This window comes from Ursus americanus, chromosome 7 (assembly GCF_024610735.1).
Source record: "Ursus americanus isolate L20-20 chromosome 7, mUrsAme1.1.p, whole genome shotgun sequence".
Taxonomy (NCBI): Eukaryota; Metazoa; Chordata; class Mammalia; order Carnivora; family Ursidae; genus Ursus; species Ursus americanus.
Window position 1 is genome coordinate 67,805,357 of NC_142133.1, and position 20,324 is coordinate 67,825,680.

The following is a 20,324-nucleotide window of genomic DNA, read 5'->3' on the forward strand; positions in this document are numbered from 1 at the left end:
ATGGGCTGCTTTACTGCGTGGCCCAGAGTCTCCCAGGTGTGTAGCTATCTAAAGTCTAGTATCGCGCTAGGTCCTTGGACTGTGGCCATGGGGAGGCACTCTTGGGGTAAGCGTCGAACAGGAGTTTATAACTCGGACAGGTCCATGGAGCGGCTTCAGTTGAATGCACAATATTTTGTATGAATAAGAACATTTTTGTGGGGAGATTTTATCGCATTTTAAAGAAGTCCTCAACACCTTCTCACTCCCTGACCCCCTTCCTCCTCCCAAAAAAAGTTAAGAAACCGTGTTGACTCTAGGGATCCTGTACTCTTTCTTAGACTAAGAGAATCGAGGAGAAGTGAGGGAAAGCTCTACCCTAAAGTGAGAGCGAAAGTGTAGCTGGTTTACTGTAGATGGAGTTTCACAGAAACTACTATTCCCAGAGATCTGTGCGGCAAATCCCGAGCTTATTGGTCAAGGGGAAGGCCCCTCCCCTAACGTGACACAAGCAAAAACCAATAGGCAACAGGCATTGTGGGGCTTGCCCGCTACCGCTCACCTATCAGAAGCCTAGGAGCCGATGCTTCCGGTATTCGCTCTGGGCTCGGGATTCCGCGGCACTTGGATTCTTATTTTCTGTGGGCAGTGATACCAAAGGTATTTTGTCTCTGCTGCTGCCCAGCCTAGCTGGTGTCGGTAGGCTGTGGGTGGGCCGGAGGGGGGTGGAGGGACCGGCACTTGTTGGGGAGTGGGGAGGAGACCCAGGCGTGCAGAGAGGGTGAGGAGAATGGGAGTAGGAGGTACGCGTGCGAAGGACTGGCCGCTGACGACGAGCGAGGGGTGGGCTTAAACGTTTGACTATATTCCATGTGACTCACTGGTGACACTTTTGGGAATATATCCTAAGGAAGCCATCCGAAATGAAGAACATGCTTTATCCATAGAGACCTTTATCACAGCGTTATTTATAATAATATAAAGTTAGCTTTAAAACCTTATAACCAGGTGTCTCAACAGTGAGGAAAAATTATGCGACTTCACTTAGTATCAAGTGGCTTCTAAAAATAATTTATAAAATTTAAATGGCATGGAAAAACGCTAATATATAATAAGTGAAAAAATCGTGATACGAAATTTTACAGTATGATTGAAAAAAATTTAACCGAAACTGCATATAAAAAAGCCCAGAGGGATGTAGTCATAATTTTTTTTCCTTTGGTTGAATGTTTTTTTGTGAATTTACCTTTTTACCTTTCTTGTGTGTTAATTAAAATATATATATATATAAAGAACTTGAAATTATTTTATAGTGGAAACACAATAATAGAAAAACAAGTTGGGGGTTTTGTAGCTTTGTTTAAACCAACTGAAAGTGGTCCCCTTCGCTCAGGCCCCTTGATACTCACGGTGAGTTGTCTTTCAAGAAGATTAAAAACCAGCATTAAATGGCCATAGGCTGAGCACCAGGTCCTGGTTCTGACTGTCTCTCCCCTGAGCTAATAAAACAGTGAGCTTTTCTTTCCCTAAAATTCCCTGAAATCTTATAGTCTGAGGGTTGAGAGGCTAACAAGTACACAGTTAGCTTCAGGCAGAATTTAAATATTTTTAAAAATACAAAATAATTGGGGAATGCCTGAAGACTATTTCAGCCTTTGTCCTCTTGGCTCTCTGATCTTTCACAGCCAGGCTGTCCACTGCTTTGGCTTTAACTACCTACATTATGACAGTGACTCCCAAATCTTTAACCTCTGACTGCCTAAGGTACATTGCTACCCTATAGACATCTTAGATGAAGCAGATCTAATACAAAATTTATCACACACTGCACACCCTTCCTACCTTTGAAGCACGCTCTGTGCCCTGTATTATCTCTGATCAATGGTTCAACAACTTCCCAAGCAAAAAAATTGTGTGTTGTCCTTAATTCTCCTTTCTTCCTCACCACTCATACCCTACCTGATAACATTATCTATTCCATCTGCCTTAGCAATCTCTTTTCAATCAGGCTCTTTTTCTCTACTGAAGTAGCTACAAACTTGGCTCCCTTTCTCATTGTAACATTCAAACTATTTCGCGGCCCCTCATTAAACTTACCAGCCGCCTTCTTTCCCAGGTCCATCCTGCACATTGTCATATGAATGTGTGCTAGTTTTTCCTCTCCTCAGCAGGCCCTTTAGGATCAGGGAGATAAGGTTGGAAAGGTATATCGATCTCAGAAAATAGAAGGCCTGAAATACCTTGCTAAGACGTTGTGAAAGAACTTTTTAAATATATGTAGACTGTAGAGACAAAGTATTTGAGCAGAAGAACAAAATGACCATAGCTGTGATTTTTTTAAAAAGACGATTCTGCCCTGGGGCGTCTGGGTGGCTTAGTCAGTTGAGCGTCTACCTCTTGGTTTCAGCTCAGGTCATGATCTCATGGGTCCTGGGATCAAGCCCCTACGTGGTACTCCGTGTTCAGCGGGGAATCTGCTTGAAGATTCTCTCCCTCTGTCCACTCTCCTGTGTGCTCTCTCTTTCTTTCTCTCAAGTATCTTATCTTAAAAAATAAAAAGGATGATTCTGCCCAATGACATAGAGCATCTGGGCTCTGTGGAAAGGAAGAGACTGGCGTCCAGAGATTTTTCCTTGACCTACCCTACTAAAAAGGGAGAGGTGATCAAGACCTGAACTAGCAGTGAAGTACAAAGGTTTGGAATCGATTTTTGTCAATTGTGTTCGGTTTTTGAGAAAAATATGCCAAATTTCTTTTACTAAGGATGAAAATACTAAAATTAATTTTTCTAAAAATCTCAGTAACATGATCATGTTTGTCTTTCTCTTATTTATAAATCCTTACCCTGTGCTATCCCTGGCCATACACATCGTCAATGACATTAGACTGACTTGGGTGGCCTAAAATGTATCATATAAATTGCCTTTGATATAATTGGACCGTTAGGAATTTTCTCTGCTCAGGAAAAAGTATCATGCATTATTTATCAATTAAATTATTTTAAAAGTGCATAAGTAGATATTAGAGGAAAACATATATTATCTTATATAAGACCAGTGGGTTAGAGATGGCAGTTTTCTTCATTAGTAATGACAGGGGACTTAATTCCTCCATTTAGCAAGCCACCGCAGACCCACTTAATCTGACATCATGTGTGGAAGCATAATAGACCGTTCCTTCTTAGTAAAAGACTCTACAGGCAAGGACAAGGCTAGCAAAGAGGTATGAGAACTAAGTTGCAGATAGTTAAAAGCAAATCACCAGGCAGTTTGGTAGAGAATACATTTTTTTTTTTAAAGATTCGTTTATTAGAGCATGAGTGGAAGGGTAGAGGGAGAGAGAATCACAAGCAGACTCCCCATTGAGCGCAGAGCCCAACATGGGGCTGGATCCCATGACCCCGAGATCACCACCTAAGCCTAAACCAAAAGTTGGACACTGAACCATCTGTGCCACCCAGGCACCCAGTAGAGAATACATTTCTATGGATTTAGAGTCCAAAGGCAACTTCTCAAGTTCTGTCTTTGACACATACTACTCAGTAAAACAGGGTTGAAAAGTGTCCTTTGGGTTCAGTGACCTAAATGGCACTGGTGGCTTGGAAAAGGTGGTAATAGGGTCAATTTGGAGTGGGGTAAGAAGAGAGAGTGGTGGGGCGCCTGGGTGGCTCAGTTGGTTAAGCGTCTGCCTTCGGCTCGGGTCATGATCCCAGGGTCCTGGGATTGAGCCCCATGTTGGACTCCCTGCTCAGGGAGTCTGCTTCTCCCTCTGCCTGCTGCTCCCCCGCTTGTGCTCTCTTTCTCTCTCTCTGTCAAATAAATAAATAAATAAAATCTTTAAAAAAAAGAAAAAGAAGAGAGTGGTAAGGAGGTACCTGGCTGGTTTAGTTAGTGGAGTGTTCCACTCTTGATCTCAGGGTCGTGAGTTCAAACCCCAGGCTGGGTGTAGAAATTATTTAAAAAAAAAAAAAAAGTGGTGAAGGAATGGACACCGCAAGTTCAGACAATTCTTTGATAACTAGTAAGATTAACCACCACTCAATATGTTTATTGATCATATTCTATTATTTTGTAAATTGTCTGTTGATATTCTTTGGCCATTTTAAAATTCAGGTGTTTGTCTTTTTAACTGGCTCAAAAGAGCTCTTTATGAAGTATTTTTTACATTTAAATCTTTATTTCCTTCTTTCAATCACAAAAAGGCTATTTGAATACATGCTTATTATAAAACAAGTTTTTCAAAAAATACGAAAATAGGAGAGTCCCATCTTACCTGTTATATCACCCCACTCCATTTTAGTTATCTATCTTGAACAGTTTTGGTGTGTATCATTCCCCATTTTTGTCTGCATCTTTATGTAAATATATACAAATACCCATGTTTGGGTTTTTTTTTTTTTTTCTTCTAAAGGAAGACTATAGATGAAAGAAAGTTACTTGAAAACCTTAAGAAGGAGATTCTTTTAAGACATCTTGGATCCTGAATTGCAGTAAAAATGATCACTCTAGGGGTGCCTGGGTGGCTCAGTCGTTAAGCGTCTGCCTTTGGCTCAGGGCGTGATCCCGGCAGTCTGGGATCGAGCCCCGCATCAGACTCCTCCGCTGGGAGCCTGCTTCTTCCTCTCCCACTCCCCCTTCTTGTGTTCCCTCTCTCGCTGGCTGTCTCTCTCTCTGTCAAATACATAAATTAAAAAAAAAAAAGATCACTCTATCAAATAATATAATGTGTTTTGGAATTAGATTTTGGCATTTAATTTTATAAGATTTTAATCTTTATGCACATTTATGATATTATTTTCTTTTAAGATTTTATTTATTTATTCGACAGGATAGAGACAGCCAGCGAGAGAGGGAACACAAGCAGGGGGAGTGGGAGAGGAAGAAGCAGGCTCTTAGAGGAGGAGCCTGATGTGGGGCTCGATCCCATAACGCCGGGATCACGCCCTGAGCCGAAGGCAGACGCTTAACAGCTGTGCCACCCAGGCGCCCCAACATTTATGATATTATTATATGTAATTGTTACATAATCTATTTACAAAAAGGATTTGGGGTAGCCATCTACTGTGTTGACCAACTCCATGATGAGTCATGATGAGTTGATTCATTTCAGGCTTTAAGTGCATCTTGCATATTTTATTGGTCTCCCCAATTTATCGTAGCATCATAGTAGGGCTATACCCAAAAATTGTGATTACAGTGACTTAGATACAGGATTATCTAGTCAGAGTGCACATTTTTTGTTTACTCGATTTCTGTCAGCATCCTGAAACTTTGAACCAAGAACTGCTACTGTAAGCATTGCTATTATTTTGCCTAAATTACTGATTTTTGGTATCTTGTTTTTGATCAGGGAAGTTTGAACTAGGGGTGCCCGAAAAATGCATTTTGGCTGCATAAATGGCCAGGGGTAAAAACTAGTATTCCACTGGGGCAATCATAAGAACCTGTGAGACAAAAGACAAATCTGAAATTTCATTCCTGTTGTTAAAAATTTATTATTAAAACATTATAGTCATTACATTTCAAAGGTTTGACCTTATTTTACAGGAAAAATAATTTCTCAGCACTGCTGCCGCTCCCGGATTGAACTTGTGATCGCCAAGCGACACACTTTCAATGCTAAAAAGCCACTTCCTTTCAGCTGCAAGATATTTTGGGTACCTCATTTTTATTTAACACTTTTTCCTTCATTCTCTTTTTCAGTATTATGTCTGGACTGAAAATGATTTATTAGGAATTTTGGAGATTTTCCACCTCATGAAAACTGATGACAAGTTCACTGTCTGCCTTTAGTTTATTCTCACAACTTGTGAATAATTCCCAGATAGGATGTTTACTTAAAAGACCCATGGCTAAATAGAATTTAAAGACTAAAAGTTAGGGGTGCCTGGCTGGCTCAGTGGGTGGAGTTGGTGACTCTTGATCCTGGGGTTATGAGTTCAAGCCCCTCGTTGGTTGTAGAGATTACTTTAAAAAATCTTTAAAAAAGAGGGGTGCCTGGGTCGGGCTCAGTCGGTGAAACATCTGTCTTCGGCTCAGGTCATGATCCCGGGGTCCTGGGATCGAGCCCCGCATCAGGCTCCCCCCTCGTCTGGGAGCCTGCTTCTCCCTCTCCCTCTGCTGCTCCCCCTGCTTGTGGGTTCCCATGTGCGCTCTCTCTCTCTGTCAAATAAATAAAATCTTAAAAACATAAAAATTAAAAAATATAAATAAATATCATAAACACATTGATCAAAAAAATGCAATGCTTTTCTTTAAGTTACCTAGCTAATGTACTCTTTTTTAATATTTATACTATGCTAGTCTATTTCTCAGTAAGTCAACTACGTGAAAGTTCTTGTTTTTGTCCTAAAATTAATGTTAGTCATTTATTATTGCAACGTTTTATTCCTACAGCCAATATATATATATATTCACTCATTCCAAGTTGAGGTGTGTATATATCTCAACTCACCGATAGGATTTTGAAATAGAATGTACCTGAGCAAATTGTTGCCTTTTAAATAAAGAATGGTTGTCATGTTTGTCTCTATTTGAAAATGAATACTTATCATTTAGATAAATTAGAATATCCAGCTTATTCTCGTTACTGCCTTATTCTCATCTGACCTTATCTTAGATATGTGTGAACACACCATTTAGGGATGCTAGCATTAGGCTGTTCAGTTTTCCAAAGACTGAAATCCAAGCCAAATAGTAGATTTTGGCTGAATACTAAGGCAAAGCCAACTTTTGGTGCATCTGAACTTGAAGCTCACTAAAGCAACAGTAAACCAGGTTCTGTACGTAAGACGACTCAAGGAAAGATTTTCATACTGTGGCACTGATATAGACTCGACGTTATAGTAATCACCAGAAATAAAGATGTTTTCCCCCCTGTAACTACCCTAGGAAGGAAACATTTGATTGTTGCAAAATCCTACATTAGTTTTATAGAATGTTAAAATTTTATCATATAAATATATGATTTATTAACATTGTTTGATTGTTTATTGTCATGATTTAAATGACAGTATGAGTTCTTTAAGACCTGGAAATTTGTGCTAATATGTATGGTTGCTTAACTTTTATTTTTTTAAATCATACAGAAAATGAGAAATGCTGGTGTATGGCTGCATTAGGACTATATGGCCCAGTAGGGGAGGGAAATATCTCTTAATATATAATCCCTCATCGTTTTAGTTGTTATTGAAGAGGCTGGATTTTTTAACAGACTTAGAAAGAACGTCCAAATACAGTTCAAAGAGGTTTACTGACAGTATCATAAGAGCCTAAAACAACAAACCAAAATGTGATCACCACACAACCCTTGGCAATACCATGACCCAATTGGAAACTCCTTTTAGGATATAATGGACACAGAGCAATCCATCTGAAAGTACTTGCCAGCACTTCATGAAATGTACTAGAAACTGTCAGGCAAAGAAGTTAAGTCTAGTTTCTATTCTCAAGGACTTTGTGTGTGAGTTGTGAAATGCGAGGCAGTACATGAAAGAGGGACTGGTAATTGCAGGTAATGAACTGAAGGTGTCACACGAGTGCTTTAGACTGTAAGGGCTGTGGGCGTTAGGAGGAGGGAAGTACCAGCTTTAGCAGGATGATTAAAGAAGACCTGTTGGAGGAGATGGTGTTTAAGCTGGGCCTTCACTTCACCAGCCGTTGTAACTATGAAGATGAGTAAACAGAAGTAAGACTGGAGGGCTAGGTAGGTCTACACTGGGGCAGGGGTTTGAATGCCCAACTGAGGAATTCAGAGTTTATCCTATAGGCCAGTGCTGTCCGGCAGAAGGTTCCTCACTGATGGAAATGTTCTGTTCTGCCCTGTCCAATATGAGAGCCACTAGCCACATGTAACTGTTGACCACTTGTAAAAGGGCTAGTGTGACTGAGCAACTGGATTTTTTAGAATTTTAATTAAATTTACAAAGCACACATGGTTAGTAGGTACTGTATGGAACAGCGCAGCTATAGGCGGTAGGTAACGTCTGCCAATTTTTTTTTTAACATCTGCCAACTTTTAAGCTGATAAATACGTAAAAGAACATTTTAAGATTGGTTTTGCACAAGATGGACTGAAGAAAGACAGAGGTGGGGAAATCAAGTAGGAGGAGATCGTTGGCAGTCATCTAGGTTTGAGGTGACAGTGATCTGACTCAGGATAGCGCTGGTGGGAATGACAAGGAGGACTGGATTCAGAAACACTTCTAAGAATTAATAGGACTTGGTGACTAACCGAGAGTACAGGAGAGCAGTCAAATGGAATCCCAAGTTTTTAGCCTGAGTGAATATGAGAATGGTGGTATTCATTAAGGAGCTGCTGTTGAGAACAACAACCAAAAAAAAACATTCTTTTTTTCTTTAATGCACATCTGGTTTGAAATGAATGTGGGCAGGGCTACTGTCAGCCATAATGTGAAGCCTAACAGATATTCCAGTAGCACTGCAGCTCAGCAAGAAGCCAGGAGAGATGCAGGCCTGACAGTAATAAACAGAGATGATCATCAAAGGCAAGAGAGTAGGTGACACTGGAAGGAGAGAAAAGAGAAAACAGTGGTGAGAACTGAGTACCAAACTTTTGGACTCTATCCACATCTAAATAAAAATTGAAAACAAGCTGAACTCCCACCTACAGGGAAAGCACTGGGTACATAATGGCATTCCTTGCAGCTACTAATGAATCTACTTAAAAGATTGGGGGAGTTCTATTTTTACTGACTTGGAAAGGTACCCATGATTTAAAATAAATTAGTGAATAATATGTAACATATGATCCTTGTGGTAATTGTTATTTTTTTAAAACCCATTCCCTAATTTGGGGGCAACTGCCCTTTGAGTCTCAGTGGGAGGCAGAGCCCCATCCCCCTATTACAGAAGCCTGTGTGGGGAAACCCTCTCCCCATCCTGGCAGCTAGAGCAGGGCATGGAAGCTAGGCTTAGCCAGTGGGAGGCTTCCCCCCCCCCCCCCGGACCCCCATTCGGGATCTTAAGCAATTGCCATCAAAGAAGGGGGAGTGAAGTTAGATTCTCAGGCACTAATGTGTGGGGGAGGGAGGGATGGCCATGGTTTATTCTGCCTAGCCCCATTTGGTTCCTGCTTGTTTGCAGGGCCTGGTTCTTGAGCCTTCTTTTTTTGCTTAAATTAGCCAGAGTCATTTCTGTTGTTAGTACCCAGGAACTTTGACTTGTACCCCACTTTTTGTTTAATGGGGAAAAAAAACTGGGACACCTGGATGGCTCAGTCAGTTGGGCGTCTGCCTTCAGCTTGGGTCATGATCAGGTCCTGAGATCAACCCCTGCATCAGGCACCCTGCTCAGTGGGGGAGTCTGCTTCTCCCTCTGACTCTACCCCCTGCTCGTGCTCTCGCTCACTCTGTCTCTCTCAAATGAATAAATTAAAAAATCTTTAAACATAAATAAAAGGAAAAAAAACTTAGCACATAATACAATTATTTTATTTTATTTTATTTATTGGTAGTTTTCTTAAATGGTTACAAAGGCTACACACCAAATTGTTAACAGTGCTTTTATCAAGGATTTGAGATTGGGGAGGGGAGGCGTTGGCATAGGATAAGAAGAAACATTTCATTTTATTTTAGACACTTCTGGTTTGTCTGAATTTCACTGCAGTGAGCGTGTACTACTTTAGTAATTTAAATGCCTGAAAAAAAACTTAAGAATGGGAAAATGGAAGATAATACTTTCTTAACCTCCTTTGTATTATTATGAAAGATTGTTGCAAGGAGCAAATGATAGGGAATGTGAAAATGGGCTGAAAATTATTAAGCGCTATTTGAATATGAGGAAGTAGAAGGAACAACAGTGACTTTTGAGTGTCATTTCACTGTGGAGGTAAAAGCCCTTTTGAAGGGAGTTGAGGAAATAAGTGCTAATAATGTCAGGGATGTGAATATCAATTAATGCAATTTGGCAGTGAAAGAATACAAATTAGTTGGGAAAGAAGTCTTTCTCAGTTTTGTTTTGTTTTGTCTTTTAGAGAGAAAGAAAATGTGAGTGGTGGGAGAGGCAGAGGAGAGAGAATCCTCAGACTCCTGCCTGAGCTCAGAGCCCTGCATGGGGCTCCATCTCACAACCCGAGATCATCACCTAAGCCAAAACTAAGATTTCGATGCTTAACCAACTGAGCCACCCAGGCGCCCCTCGATTTTTTAATTTGAAAACTTTTTAAATTTGAAAGTGCCATAAATACCAATATAGCCTCAATCTAAAGAATATTTTTTATTTTTTTTAAAGATTTTATTTTATTTGACAGAGATAGATAGAGACAGCCAGCGAGAGAGGGAACACAAGCAGGGGGAGTGGGAGAGGAAGAAGCAGGCTCCCAGCGGAGGAGCCTGATGTGGGGCTCGATCCCAGAACGCCAGGATCACGCCCTGAGCCGAAGGCAGACACTTAACGACTGAGCCACCCAGGCGCCCCAACTCAATCTAAAGAATTATTAACATTTTGCTACATCTGTTTGATCTCTCTGCATTTCTGTATAAAATGTGTGGGGTTTTGTGTTTGTGTTTTTTGTGAAACCATTTGAAAGCGAACTGTAGGCGTCACGACACTTGACCCCAAATACTTCAGCATTATATTTTAATGGTACGGACATTCTCCTACATAACCACAATACCGTGTTCACACTTAAGAAAATTAATAACTCCACAACATCTACGAATATCCATTGCATATTCAAATTTCTCCAATTCTAAAAATATCTTTTTTTTTTATAGAAAATTTTATTTCCTTGGGACACCTGGGTGGCTCAGTCAGTTAAGCATCTGCTTTTGGCTCAGGTCATGATCCTAGGGTCCTGGAATGGAGCCCCACATTGGGGTCCTTGCTCAGCGGGGAGCCTGCTTCTCCTTCTGCCTGCCACTCCCCCTGCTTGTGCACGCGCTCTCTCTCTCTCTCTCTCTCTCTCTCATAAATAAATCTTTGAAAAAAATTTTATTTCCTCAATTCAAGAGCCAAAGTTTATATATTGCATTTGCTTGTTATGTGTGGCTCAGTAGTGTCTTTTAATCTGTCACGTTCCTTTGTCCTTTTATCCCCTTGAAATATTGACCTGTGAAAGGCCTAAGCCAATTGTCTGTAAAATGTCCTACATTTTAGATTTGTCTGGTTATATTCTCCTGGTAAGTCTTTCCTTCTTACTGATTTCAGACAACCTGTATCCAAAAGGATGGAGTTGGGAAAAGGAAGACTCCTCAGGACGGGCCTGAATGCATTATATCAGGCAGTACACCCAGTTCACGGCCTTGTCTGGACTGACGGGCATCAGGTAGTCCTGACCGATCTACAGCTTCACAGTGGAGAGGCCAGGTTTGGGGACTCCAAGGTCATTGGACAGTTTGAACATGTACATGGAGTGTCCTGGGCCCCCCCTGGTGTGGCTGACATGCCCGCTCTGCTCGCTGTCCAGCACAAGAATCATGCCACTGTGTGGCAGCTGTGTCCCAGCACTGCGGAGACAGGCAAATGGCTGATGTCGCGGACGTGTGAGATTAGAGAATCACTCCCTGTCCTTCCCCAGGGCTGTGTGTGGCATCCAAAGAGTGCTGTCCTGGCTGTGTTGACGGCACAGGATGTGTCCGTCTTCCCAAGCATCCATGGTGACGGTCCCCGGGTGAAAGCGGACATTGACACCGGGAACTTCATTCACTGTGCCTGTTGGACCCGGGATGGCCGGAGGCTGGTGGTGGCAGTCGGCAGCAGCCTGCATTCCTTTATTTGGGACAGTGCTCAGAAGACCCTTTGCAGGTGCTCCTTCTACCCGGTGTTTGATGTAGACAGCTGTGTGCGCGCCATCGGGGCCATCGCAGACTCACAGGTCGCTGTAGCCACTGAGCTTCCACTAGATAAGATATGTGGCTTAAATGCATCCGAAACCTTTGACGTCTTGCCTGGTGGGGAAGACACTCGTCTGTGTGCTTCACCGGTTACTGATCAAGTACCCACCGAGGATAAGGGGGCGGTTGCTTCTGAAACAAATTTTGAATCCTCAGTTTCTCCCGTTTCTTCTTCCTTTTCAGATCCTCTGGATCTAACTCATATACATTTGAATACCTCCAAGTCTGAGGGTAGTTCTCTTATTTGTCTAAGACAAAAGGACTGCTTGACCCGAACTGGCCTGGATTCCTCACATTTGGTCCTTGTGACCTTTGAGAAAGAGATCACCCAGACCAGAAAAATCACCATTCCCGGCATTCTGGCTCCCGATCTAATAGCGTTTAACCCTAAAGCACAGGTGGCGGTGGTGGCTTCCAATACCTGCAATGTAATTTTTATCTATTCCGTCATTCCATCACGTGTGCCAAGCATCGGGCAGATTCAGTTAGAGAGAAGTGAAAAGCCAAAAGGTGTATGTTTCTTGACAGATGAGTTATTATTAATTTTGGTAGGAAGACAAAAATCCACTGAGTCAGCATTTCTTCCTTCTTCGAAGACTGATCAGTATATCATTCGTTTGATTGTTAGAGAAGTGACATTGGAAGAAGAATTTCCAGTAACAGCGACTGAAAACCAGAGTGGAGACTCTACTCTCAGTACTCCGTTAAATAAAACAGACAGAAAAAAGCGAACTGAAAGTCTTTCCCCAGACTTTGATCACCAAAACAGAGGGCTCCTAACAGCTAATGGCAGTGGGCAAAGCGGGAGGCCTGGAAGAACCCTTGTTAGAGAAATCAAAAGTCCTCCCACCAGTATCTGTGCTGGTTCCATCGTCCTTGACGCTCTCGATGCTGAGTCTGTTAACTGTTCAGTAACACGTCCCAGAGCCAGCAGCACCCCCCCACATACCCTAACTCCAGAACCTCCTGATTGGCCTCCAAGCCAGAACTTACAAAGGGAAAAGGAAATTTACCAGCTGTCTAAGGAAATGGAAATTTTATCTAGGACCCTGACGGAAGTGCAGCGATGTCTCTCTGAACTTACAGATGTTCTGCAAAAGGAGAAGTCCTCTCCTGTGTATCCACTCTCTCAGGACCCGCCCTATGTACACATCGCTTATCAGGTAACTTCTTTGAGGAGCTGCCGCTATACGGGAAGGGTCCTGCAGCCAGTGGGTACTGGCAAGAAAAAGTCATCGATAAGCAAGATGGTGTTGTAGCTGAACCTCCCTGAACTGGGCGTGTTACGTTACAGGCAGGTTGCTCTACCTCTCTGGGTTTGTCGGCTGCTGGCCAGGTGGGCACGCGGCCAGCATGCACTGTGATTGCATCACCTGCGTGGTGTAAAATATGAATGATTGTACTCACCCTGGCAATTTATATTTAGAAAAAAAGAATTCTCCTTATTGTGCTCTTTCACTGTGGGAAGCTTCTCTTTATGCATTGCAGAGAGAAAGGTTAGGTTGATTTAGAAAAATTTAAGGGGGGACGCCTGGGTGCCTCAGTCGGTTGAGCATCTGCCTTCAGTTCAGGTCATGATCCTGGGGTCCTAGGATCAAGTGGGCATCCGGCTCCTTGCTTAGCTGGGAGCCTGCTTCTCCCTCTGCCTGCTGCTCCCCCTGCTTGTATGCTCTCGCTCTCTCTCCCCCTCTCTGACAAATAAATAAAATCTTTAAAAAGAAAGAAAACTTTAATGCATGTGCAGACATACAGTATTATAGGAATGGGATCATATCTTATCTGTTTCTATCATGAACATTTCTCTCCCCATTGAACTTGGCCCTACCCCCGTCCCACGATAACTCACTTTAACTCACTGCTTAACGTGGCTCCCTCCATTATTTTAGTTCATAGTCCTACAGTCTTACACATTTCTTTGTATACATAGGTCTGTAGATTTTGGGGGTGGTGGTGTGTCATCGTTTTACAAAACTGGGGTCGTGGGTGCACTCTCTGTGCTGGGAGTACGTCATTTATGTAGCTGGGCCCTTGGTGGACATTCACGCGGCCTTTAGCTCTTCACTTCCGTGTCTTCAGTCACCCCCAGTCGTGCTATAGTAGTTTTCTTATGTGTAGCTATTTGTACTCCTACTTTTATTTCTATTGGGTTGGTTCCCAGAAGTGGAAGTGCTAATTTGAAGAGTGTGTGTGTGTATGTATATATATATATACATACACACGTTTCTACTTTTCACAGCGTTGCCAGATTGCCTCTCAAAGATTTTTACTTAATGCATCATCACATGCCCGTTCTCAACCTATGAGACTGTCCTTTTCCTCACAGCCTCACCAGTCTTGTATGTGTAAAGTGCTTTGCACTTTTATTCATTTGTATTTCCTTTACTTTTGGGGCCATTTGAACATGAATTGCCTATTGCTTATTTTTTTACTCTTGAGTTATCAGTTTATAAGAAGTTTTTGTAGATTCTAGAAATTAATATACCTGTAATAGTCTAGATTCTCTTGCATTATTTTATTATATTAGTTTTTACATTTAAGTTTTTAATCTTTTCATTAAATTTTGGTATATAGGCCACTTTTATTTCCTGAGAGATCACCAGTTGTGCTAGCAGCATTATTAAAATTCCATCCTTGGGGAAAAAAAATCCATCTTTGGGACACAGGGCTGGCTCAGTATGTGGAGCATTCAGCTCTTGATCTCAGGGTCTTCAGTGCAAGCCCCACACTGGGCATAGAGCTTACTTAAAAAAAAAAAAATCCATATTTAATCCCACTGAATTGGATCTACCACGTTTGTCATCGATCAACTTACATATACTGGGATCTAATTCTGGATTCTCCGTACTGTGACCACTATAATGCTGGTTGCTTTAACTAGAACTTTATCAATATCACACTAATTTGATTACTGTGGACTTCTGTATCTTTGTTTTAAAAGATATTGCAGAAAGTTGGTATCGAAATCATTGATAAATAATACAATAAATTAGTATTTAATAATGATCAAGAAGAGGTATTTTAATTAGTTTTTTCTTAAAACTACTACAGTTTGACCAACTCAAGGATGTAGGGTTTTTAAAAAATATTTTATTGATTTATTTGAAGGAGAGAGACAGAGACAGAGCATCAGCAAGGGGGAGGAAGCAGAGGGAGAGGGAGAAGCAGACCCCCCCCCCATGAGCAGGGGCTCCATATAGGGCTCAATGGCGGTCTCGATGGGGGGGCTTAATCCCAGGACTCTGGGATCCTGACCTGAGCCGAAGGCAGACGCTTAACCAACAGAGCCACCCAGGTCCCCAAGGATGTAGGTTTCTAAAAGAACCAAAGAACAGTTTAAAACTGAATTAAAATTTTATTATGAAAAATTTCAAACATATATTTTTTATTATGAAAAATTGTAAACGTAAATAAAGACTACATAAATCCCTCCTAAATCTGTCATCTGGATTTAATAGTTGTTAATATTTTTCCATAATTGCTTTTTTTTTTAATTTCCTAAAGTATTTTAAGTAGGAATGTCATGGTATTTAACCCATAAATATTTTGGGATCAAATCCTTTTGCTGTGTTAAATAATGTAACCAAAAGCTGCTTATTTACAACTGGTCTAGTTAGAGTGATAGTAAATAGGATTTTATTTTTTATTTATTTTTTTAAATTAAATTTAATTTTTTAAAATATTTTTTTATTATATTATGTTAGTCATCATACAGTGCATCCCTGGTTTTTGATGTAAAGTTCGATGATTCATTACTTGCGTATAACACCCAGTGCACCATGCAATACGTGCCCTCCTTACTACCCATCACCAGTCTATCCCATTCCCCCACCCCCCTCCCCTCTGAAGCCCTCAGTTTGTTTCTCAGAGTCCATAGTCTCTCATGCTTCATTACCCCTTCTGATTACCCCCTTTCTTTATCCCTTTCTTCCCCTACCGATCTTCCTAGTTCCTATGTTCCATAGATGAGAGAAACCATATGATAATTGTCTTTCTCTGCTTGACTTATTTCACTTAGCATTATCTCCTCCAGTAAATAGGATTTTTAAAAACTGCTTACAGGGCACTTGTAAGTGCTCAGTTGGTTAAGCGACTCCTTTCAGTTCAGGTCATAATCCCAGGGTCCTGGGATCAAGTCCCACATCAGACTCCTTTTTTTTTTTTTAAAGATTTTTTATTTATTTATTTGACAGAGAGCGAGAGAGGGAACACAAGCAGGGGGAGTGGGAGAGGGAGAAGCAGGCTCCCCACTGAGCAGGGAGCCTAACGCAGGGCTCAATCCCAGGATCCTGGGATCATGACCTGAGCCGAAGGCAGACGCTTAACAACTGAGCCACCCAGGTGCCCCAGCACATCAGGCTCCTTGCTCAGTGGGGAACCTGCTTCTCCCTGTCCCTCTGCCTACTCCTCCCCCTGCTTGTGCTCTCTCTCTCTCTTTCTCTCTCTCTCTCTCAAATAAACAAATAAAATATTTAAAAAAAAACTTCTTACACATTCTATTTTTAAGAAATGTTTATTGCTTCTGCAATCAGTTTAACAACTTTTATTTTTATATTTGAAGAAATCTTATGTAGGTCCTGTTGTTGAAAAAAGAGCTGTGCTCCTCTGCGATGGCAAACTAAGGCTCAGTACCGTTCAGCAGACTTTCGGCCTCTCTCTTGTCGAGATGCTCCATGGTAGGTAGCATTCAGAAACTGCCTCTACCCCACGCCCCTCCCTCCACCATCTATTTTGTAACTTCTGTTGATAATGAAGACGAAGTATTCGAGAACCATTCAGTGATTCACTAGATAGTTAATAAGAATTGTTCGTTGCCTACTGTATACCCAAGTCTATCATAGGTGCTGAAACACGTGGAAAACACAGGTTCGGCCCTTGAGGAGCTTACAGCTGTGGTGGAAGACCTAAATGTACACAGGAAAAAACTGGAAGAGTTGCAAAGCAGTGTGTAACAGCTGCAAAGGAGTGACGTAAAAACCTCTCTACACCTGTTGGACTAAACATAAAGATCGTAGCAGCGTTGCAGAATATTTCTTAAAGGAATTGTCATTTTAATATGTAGCAAACATGGGATGAGAAGGGCATCCCTAAATGCCAGCAAACAGAGCTGTGCCCACTCCATCAGATGCACTGTGTGGTGGGTTTTTGGTGCCTCATTCTTCTAATGGTAGTAGCCACTGCATTGAACATGAAATCTGTTTCATTTTTCCCCTCTTAACATAGTAGCACCAGCATTTTTCTGTTTGGAACATGCATTTGTGATATGACTGCATAATTGTCATTTGTCCTGGGTGGGGTTAATATTCCATTCTGGGTGTACCATATTTTACTTTGCCATATCTTCTTTGACCTTTAAGCGGTTTCCAGTTTTCAGCATCATACATAGCACTAATAAAAACCTCTCTGCATATTTTAACATGTTGTTCTTGGAAAGTATAGATTTTCAGAAGTGAAATTACAGGGTCAAAGGTGAGGCACAGTAGATTCGAAAGAACCAGAGAAGGTCCAGGCATGTGTTAAGGCCTCTGGCCCTAGGTTATCCCAGAACAAACCATTCATTTTTATCTGGACCATTCTAGTCTAGCAGTAGTCAGCTCAGCGTCCTTGGGTGTCTAGAGGTTGGTATGGATCTAAAGAATAAAGGATCCTCCAGAGAGTAGCTGTTCCCACCTTCACATAGTTTCTGGAGAAGCTGCTTAAGAGAGTGTAGATGGGGACACTCAGTACACAACCCCTAACAAGTGCACTACATGCACAATCATATGCACAGCACTGAGTGATAAATGCCTCACCTGGTAGAGATGGACGTCCCCAGCTATGCATCAATACCATCAATACCCGCTCCTGCCATATGACGTCACCGTCCGTAGTACTCAGTCCTTCCGTCTCCCCAGCTGTCTGCACGGTCTTATGATGATCAGTTCAATATTATCAACTACTCTATTCTTACCCTGAAAAGAAGATTTTGCCTTATTTTTCTTTATAGAATGAGATGAGATATCCTAAATTGCCTTGTGTGTTTATTTCACTTCGCAGACTCACACTGGATCCTTCTCTGTGCTGATAGTGAAGGCTTCATCCCGTTAACTTTCACGGCCACTCAGGAAATAACCATCAGAGATGGCAGCGGAAATGTCTTCATGGACCCGGTTCCAGAGTCTTAATCCTGCTCCTTCTCTTCAAGCCTTGAGAGACCTGACTGTCCAGAGTGTAGACGCCACCGGCTAATCTACCCATTGAGGCAGTACGGCCTGATACTTATTTGCGGAGTATTTGCCGCGTAGCTTTTCAGATGAGGCCATTGCAGACAAGATCTCTTTCCCACCGTGGACTCTGCTCGGCTGGGGTTTGCACTGTCGCTCACAGGTGAAGCACCTGCCGTGGTTGGCTTGGCGGCTTTTCCTCCCTGAGCCCCCACCCCCACCCCCGGGCTGCCGCTCCCTGCTCTGTAGCAGAGCTCAGTCTCTGTTAGATGGCTCAAAAAGTGGTCGTTTACGTATTCATGACTGTGTGGTTTTGTCTAAGGGCAGAATTCCCAGAACAAAACAATATTCTGGTGCCATGTGGATGGTGTTTTACGGTTTCTCTGAGGCTTTCTGTCCCTTGCCCAAAACTATTAAAGCTGGCATAGAAGCACTTAAAAGCTATTTCAATGTTGTTATAGATCATTTCCTTGGCTTAGAGATGAGAGTAAGAGGTACTGGAGAACATATGCTGTAGCTTATCCTTCTTACCCCAAACCAGCAGGCATCAGCAGAGCTCAAAAGAAGACCAAAAATCGATGGACTTCTGTCCGCAGGGCTACCTAGAACAGGAAGTAGTTCTGACGTGGGCTGGACCTGCCAGGATTTAAACCTAACTCTCTTGCTTCCTTAAAATTTTCTGGCCAACTAAGGCCCAGATACTCCTAAAAACTAGCCCTGGGCAAATTTCAAATGAAATGTCAAGTGCTCTGACCCCGCTGGACCCCACTTGAGCGTGTGCTTATGTTAATAGTGCGATGCCAAGCACAGGTGAGGTCTAGGGCACGATTTCGTGCTCTCGTACTCCTGATTTTTCTCCCTGAAGTGCCTTTTTTTTTTTTTCTTTTCAGTTTTGGGATCATAAAAATGTCTTATTTCCTTCCAGTAATCAGGTCGCTTAATTACATTATCACTTCAGTTTTGATGTTTTTCTTTTCCCTCCATTCAAGTCTTAGAGACCAGCAGAGTCTGTGAGAGAAGGTAGTTCAGAAAATTGGAAATTTCACTGAGTCTGAGGCAGGTAAAAAGTACCAGCTTATAATTATGGGCCAAAGTGCCAACTCTGTAAAGTGGGAAAGAGCCTTGATCGCAACTTTGGACAGACACACCACTTCTCAGACAGCGCCATAAATTTCAGGGACAGCAGCCTGACAAATTGATGAGTGTGTGGCTGGTCAGGGCACATCTGCAGATAATTTGCTTTGGCCATAGAGGTTCCATTAGCACACATGCATCTTTCCCCCCTTCCTTGAAAATCATCCGGAAAGAAAGATTTCGTACCCTCGGGGACTCCTGTCTGTTACCGCTTGTGAAGATGGAGCTGGGATAGGGAAGAGGCGAGGGCCCCCTTTGTGGTCCAGACGCATTAGGCGGCTGCTGGGATAATGGAAGTGGAGGCCGCTGGTCTGTGATCGGGTGTCTGAGAGCAGTAGCCGAGGACAGCCTGAGGCCTGGCTCCGTTTGCAGAGGAAGTGTCTGGGTGGGATGAAAGCACACTATTAGGAAGCCTGGGGGGCCTGGGGACCCCGTTGTAAGATCAGCGCAGTGCCTCCATGTATAGGTTATAACCACCATTTCCCTGGACAGAGTCCTGTGAATGAGTGCATAAAATCACTAATGCTTGCTGTGGCCGTTGTGAATGTTTTGATGGTATTTTCTCTGTGATTATTGCTGGTATAAAGAAAAGTTCTTGATTTTATGTTTGTGGACGGTCTGGCACGTAAATTATGTATTTCTTTACAACAAATCTGATTCCATGACAACTCTCCTACGAAAGACATTTCCTTGGCCTCTGCTGTTATTACAGTCATTGGAGCGATAGAAGATAATCCAGTATTTGCTTGCTTTGGAAACAGGGACAGAAGAGCTATAATATTTAATTATTGTTTAATGTTCTGTTGAGAATAGTTTGCATAAGGAAAGACATTAGTTACAAATCCCATTTGGTGGCCCAAATTTCTCTACATTTTGTATGGGTATTTATTATTTAATACACACAAACATATAAAGTATAGGAAGGCTTAATTGTTTTAAATTGTTTTTATTTATCTGACAGAGAGAGAGCAGAAGCAGGGGGAGCGGCAGAGAGCAGAGGGAGAGGCAGGCTCCCCGCTGAGCAGAGAGCCCACCATGGGGCTTGATCCCAGGACCCTGGGATATGACCTGAGCAGAAGGCAGACGTTTAACCGATTGAGCCACCCGGATGCCCCAGGAAGGCTTAATAATAAAAAGAGCCACCTGCCACCTCATTT

At 42.2% G+C, this 20,324-nt stretch overlaps 1 protein-coding gene across 1 annotated transcript; it reads left to right on the forward strand.

The window, feature by feature from the left end:
• The first annotated feature begins 553 nt into the window (after positions 1-553).
• On the forward strand, positions 554-18,913 carry WDCP (WD repeat and coiled coil containing). Its single transcript, XM_045809319.2, is given in 5 exon segments — positions 554-639; positions 11,148-12,996; positions 16,392-16,506; positions 17,867-17,981; positions 17,983-18,913. Coding segments are annotated over 4 exon segments (2,136 nt in total). The 5' UTR covers positions 554-639; positions 11,148-11,166; the 3' UTR covers positions 18,059-18,913.
• Positions 18,914-20,324: the final 1,411 nt, after the last annotated feature.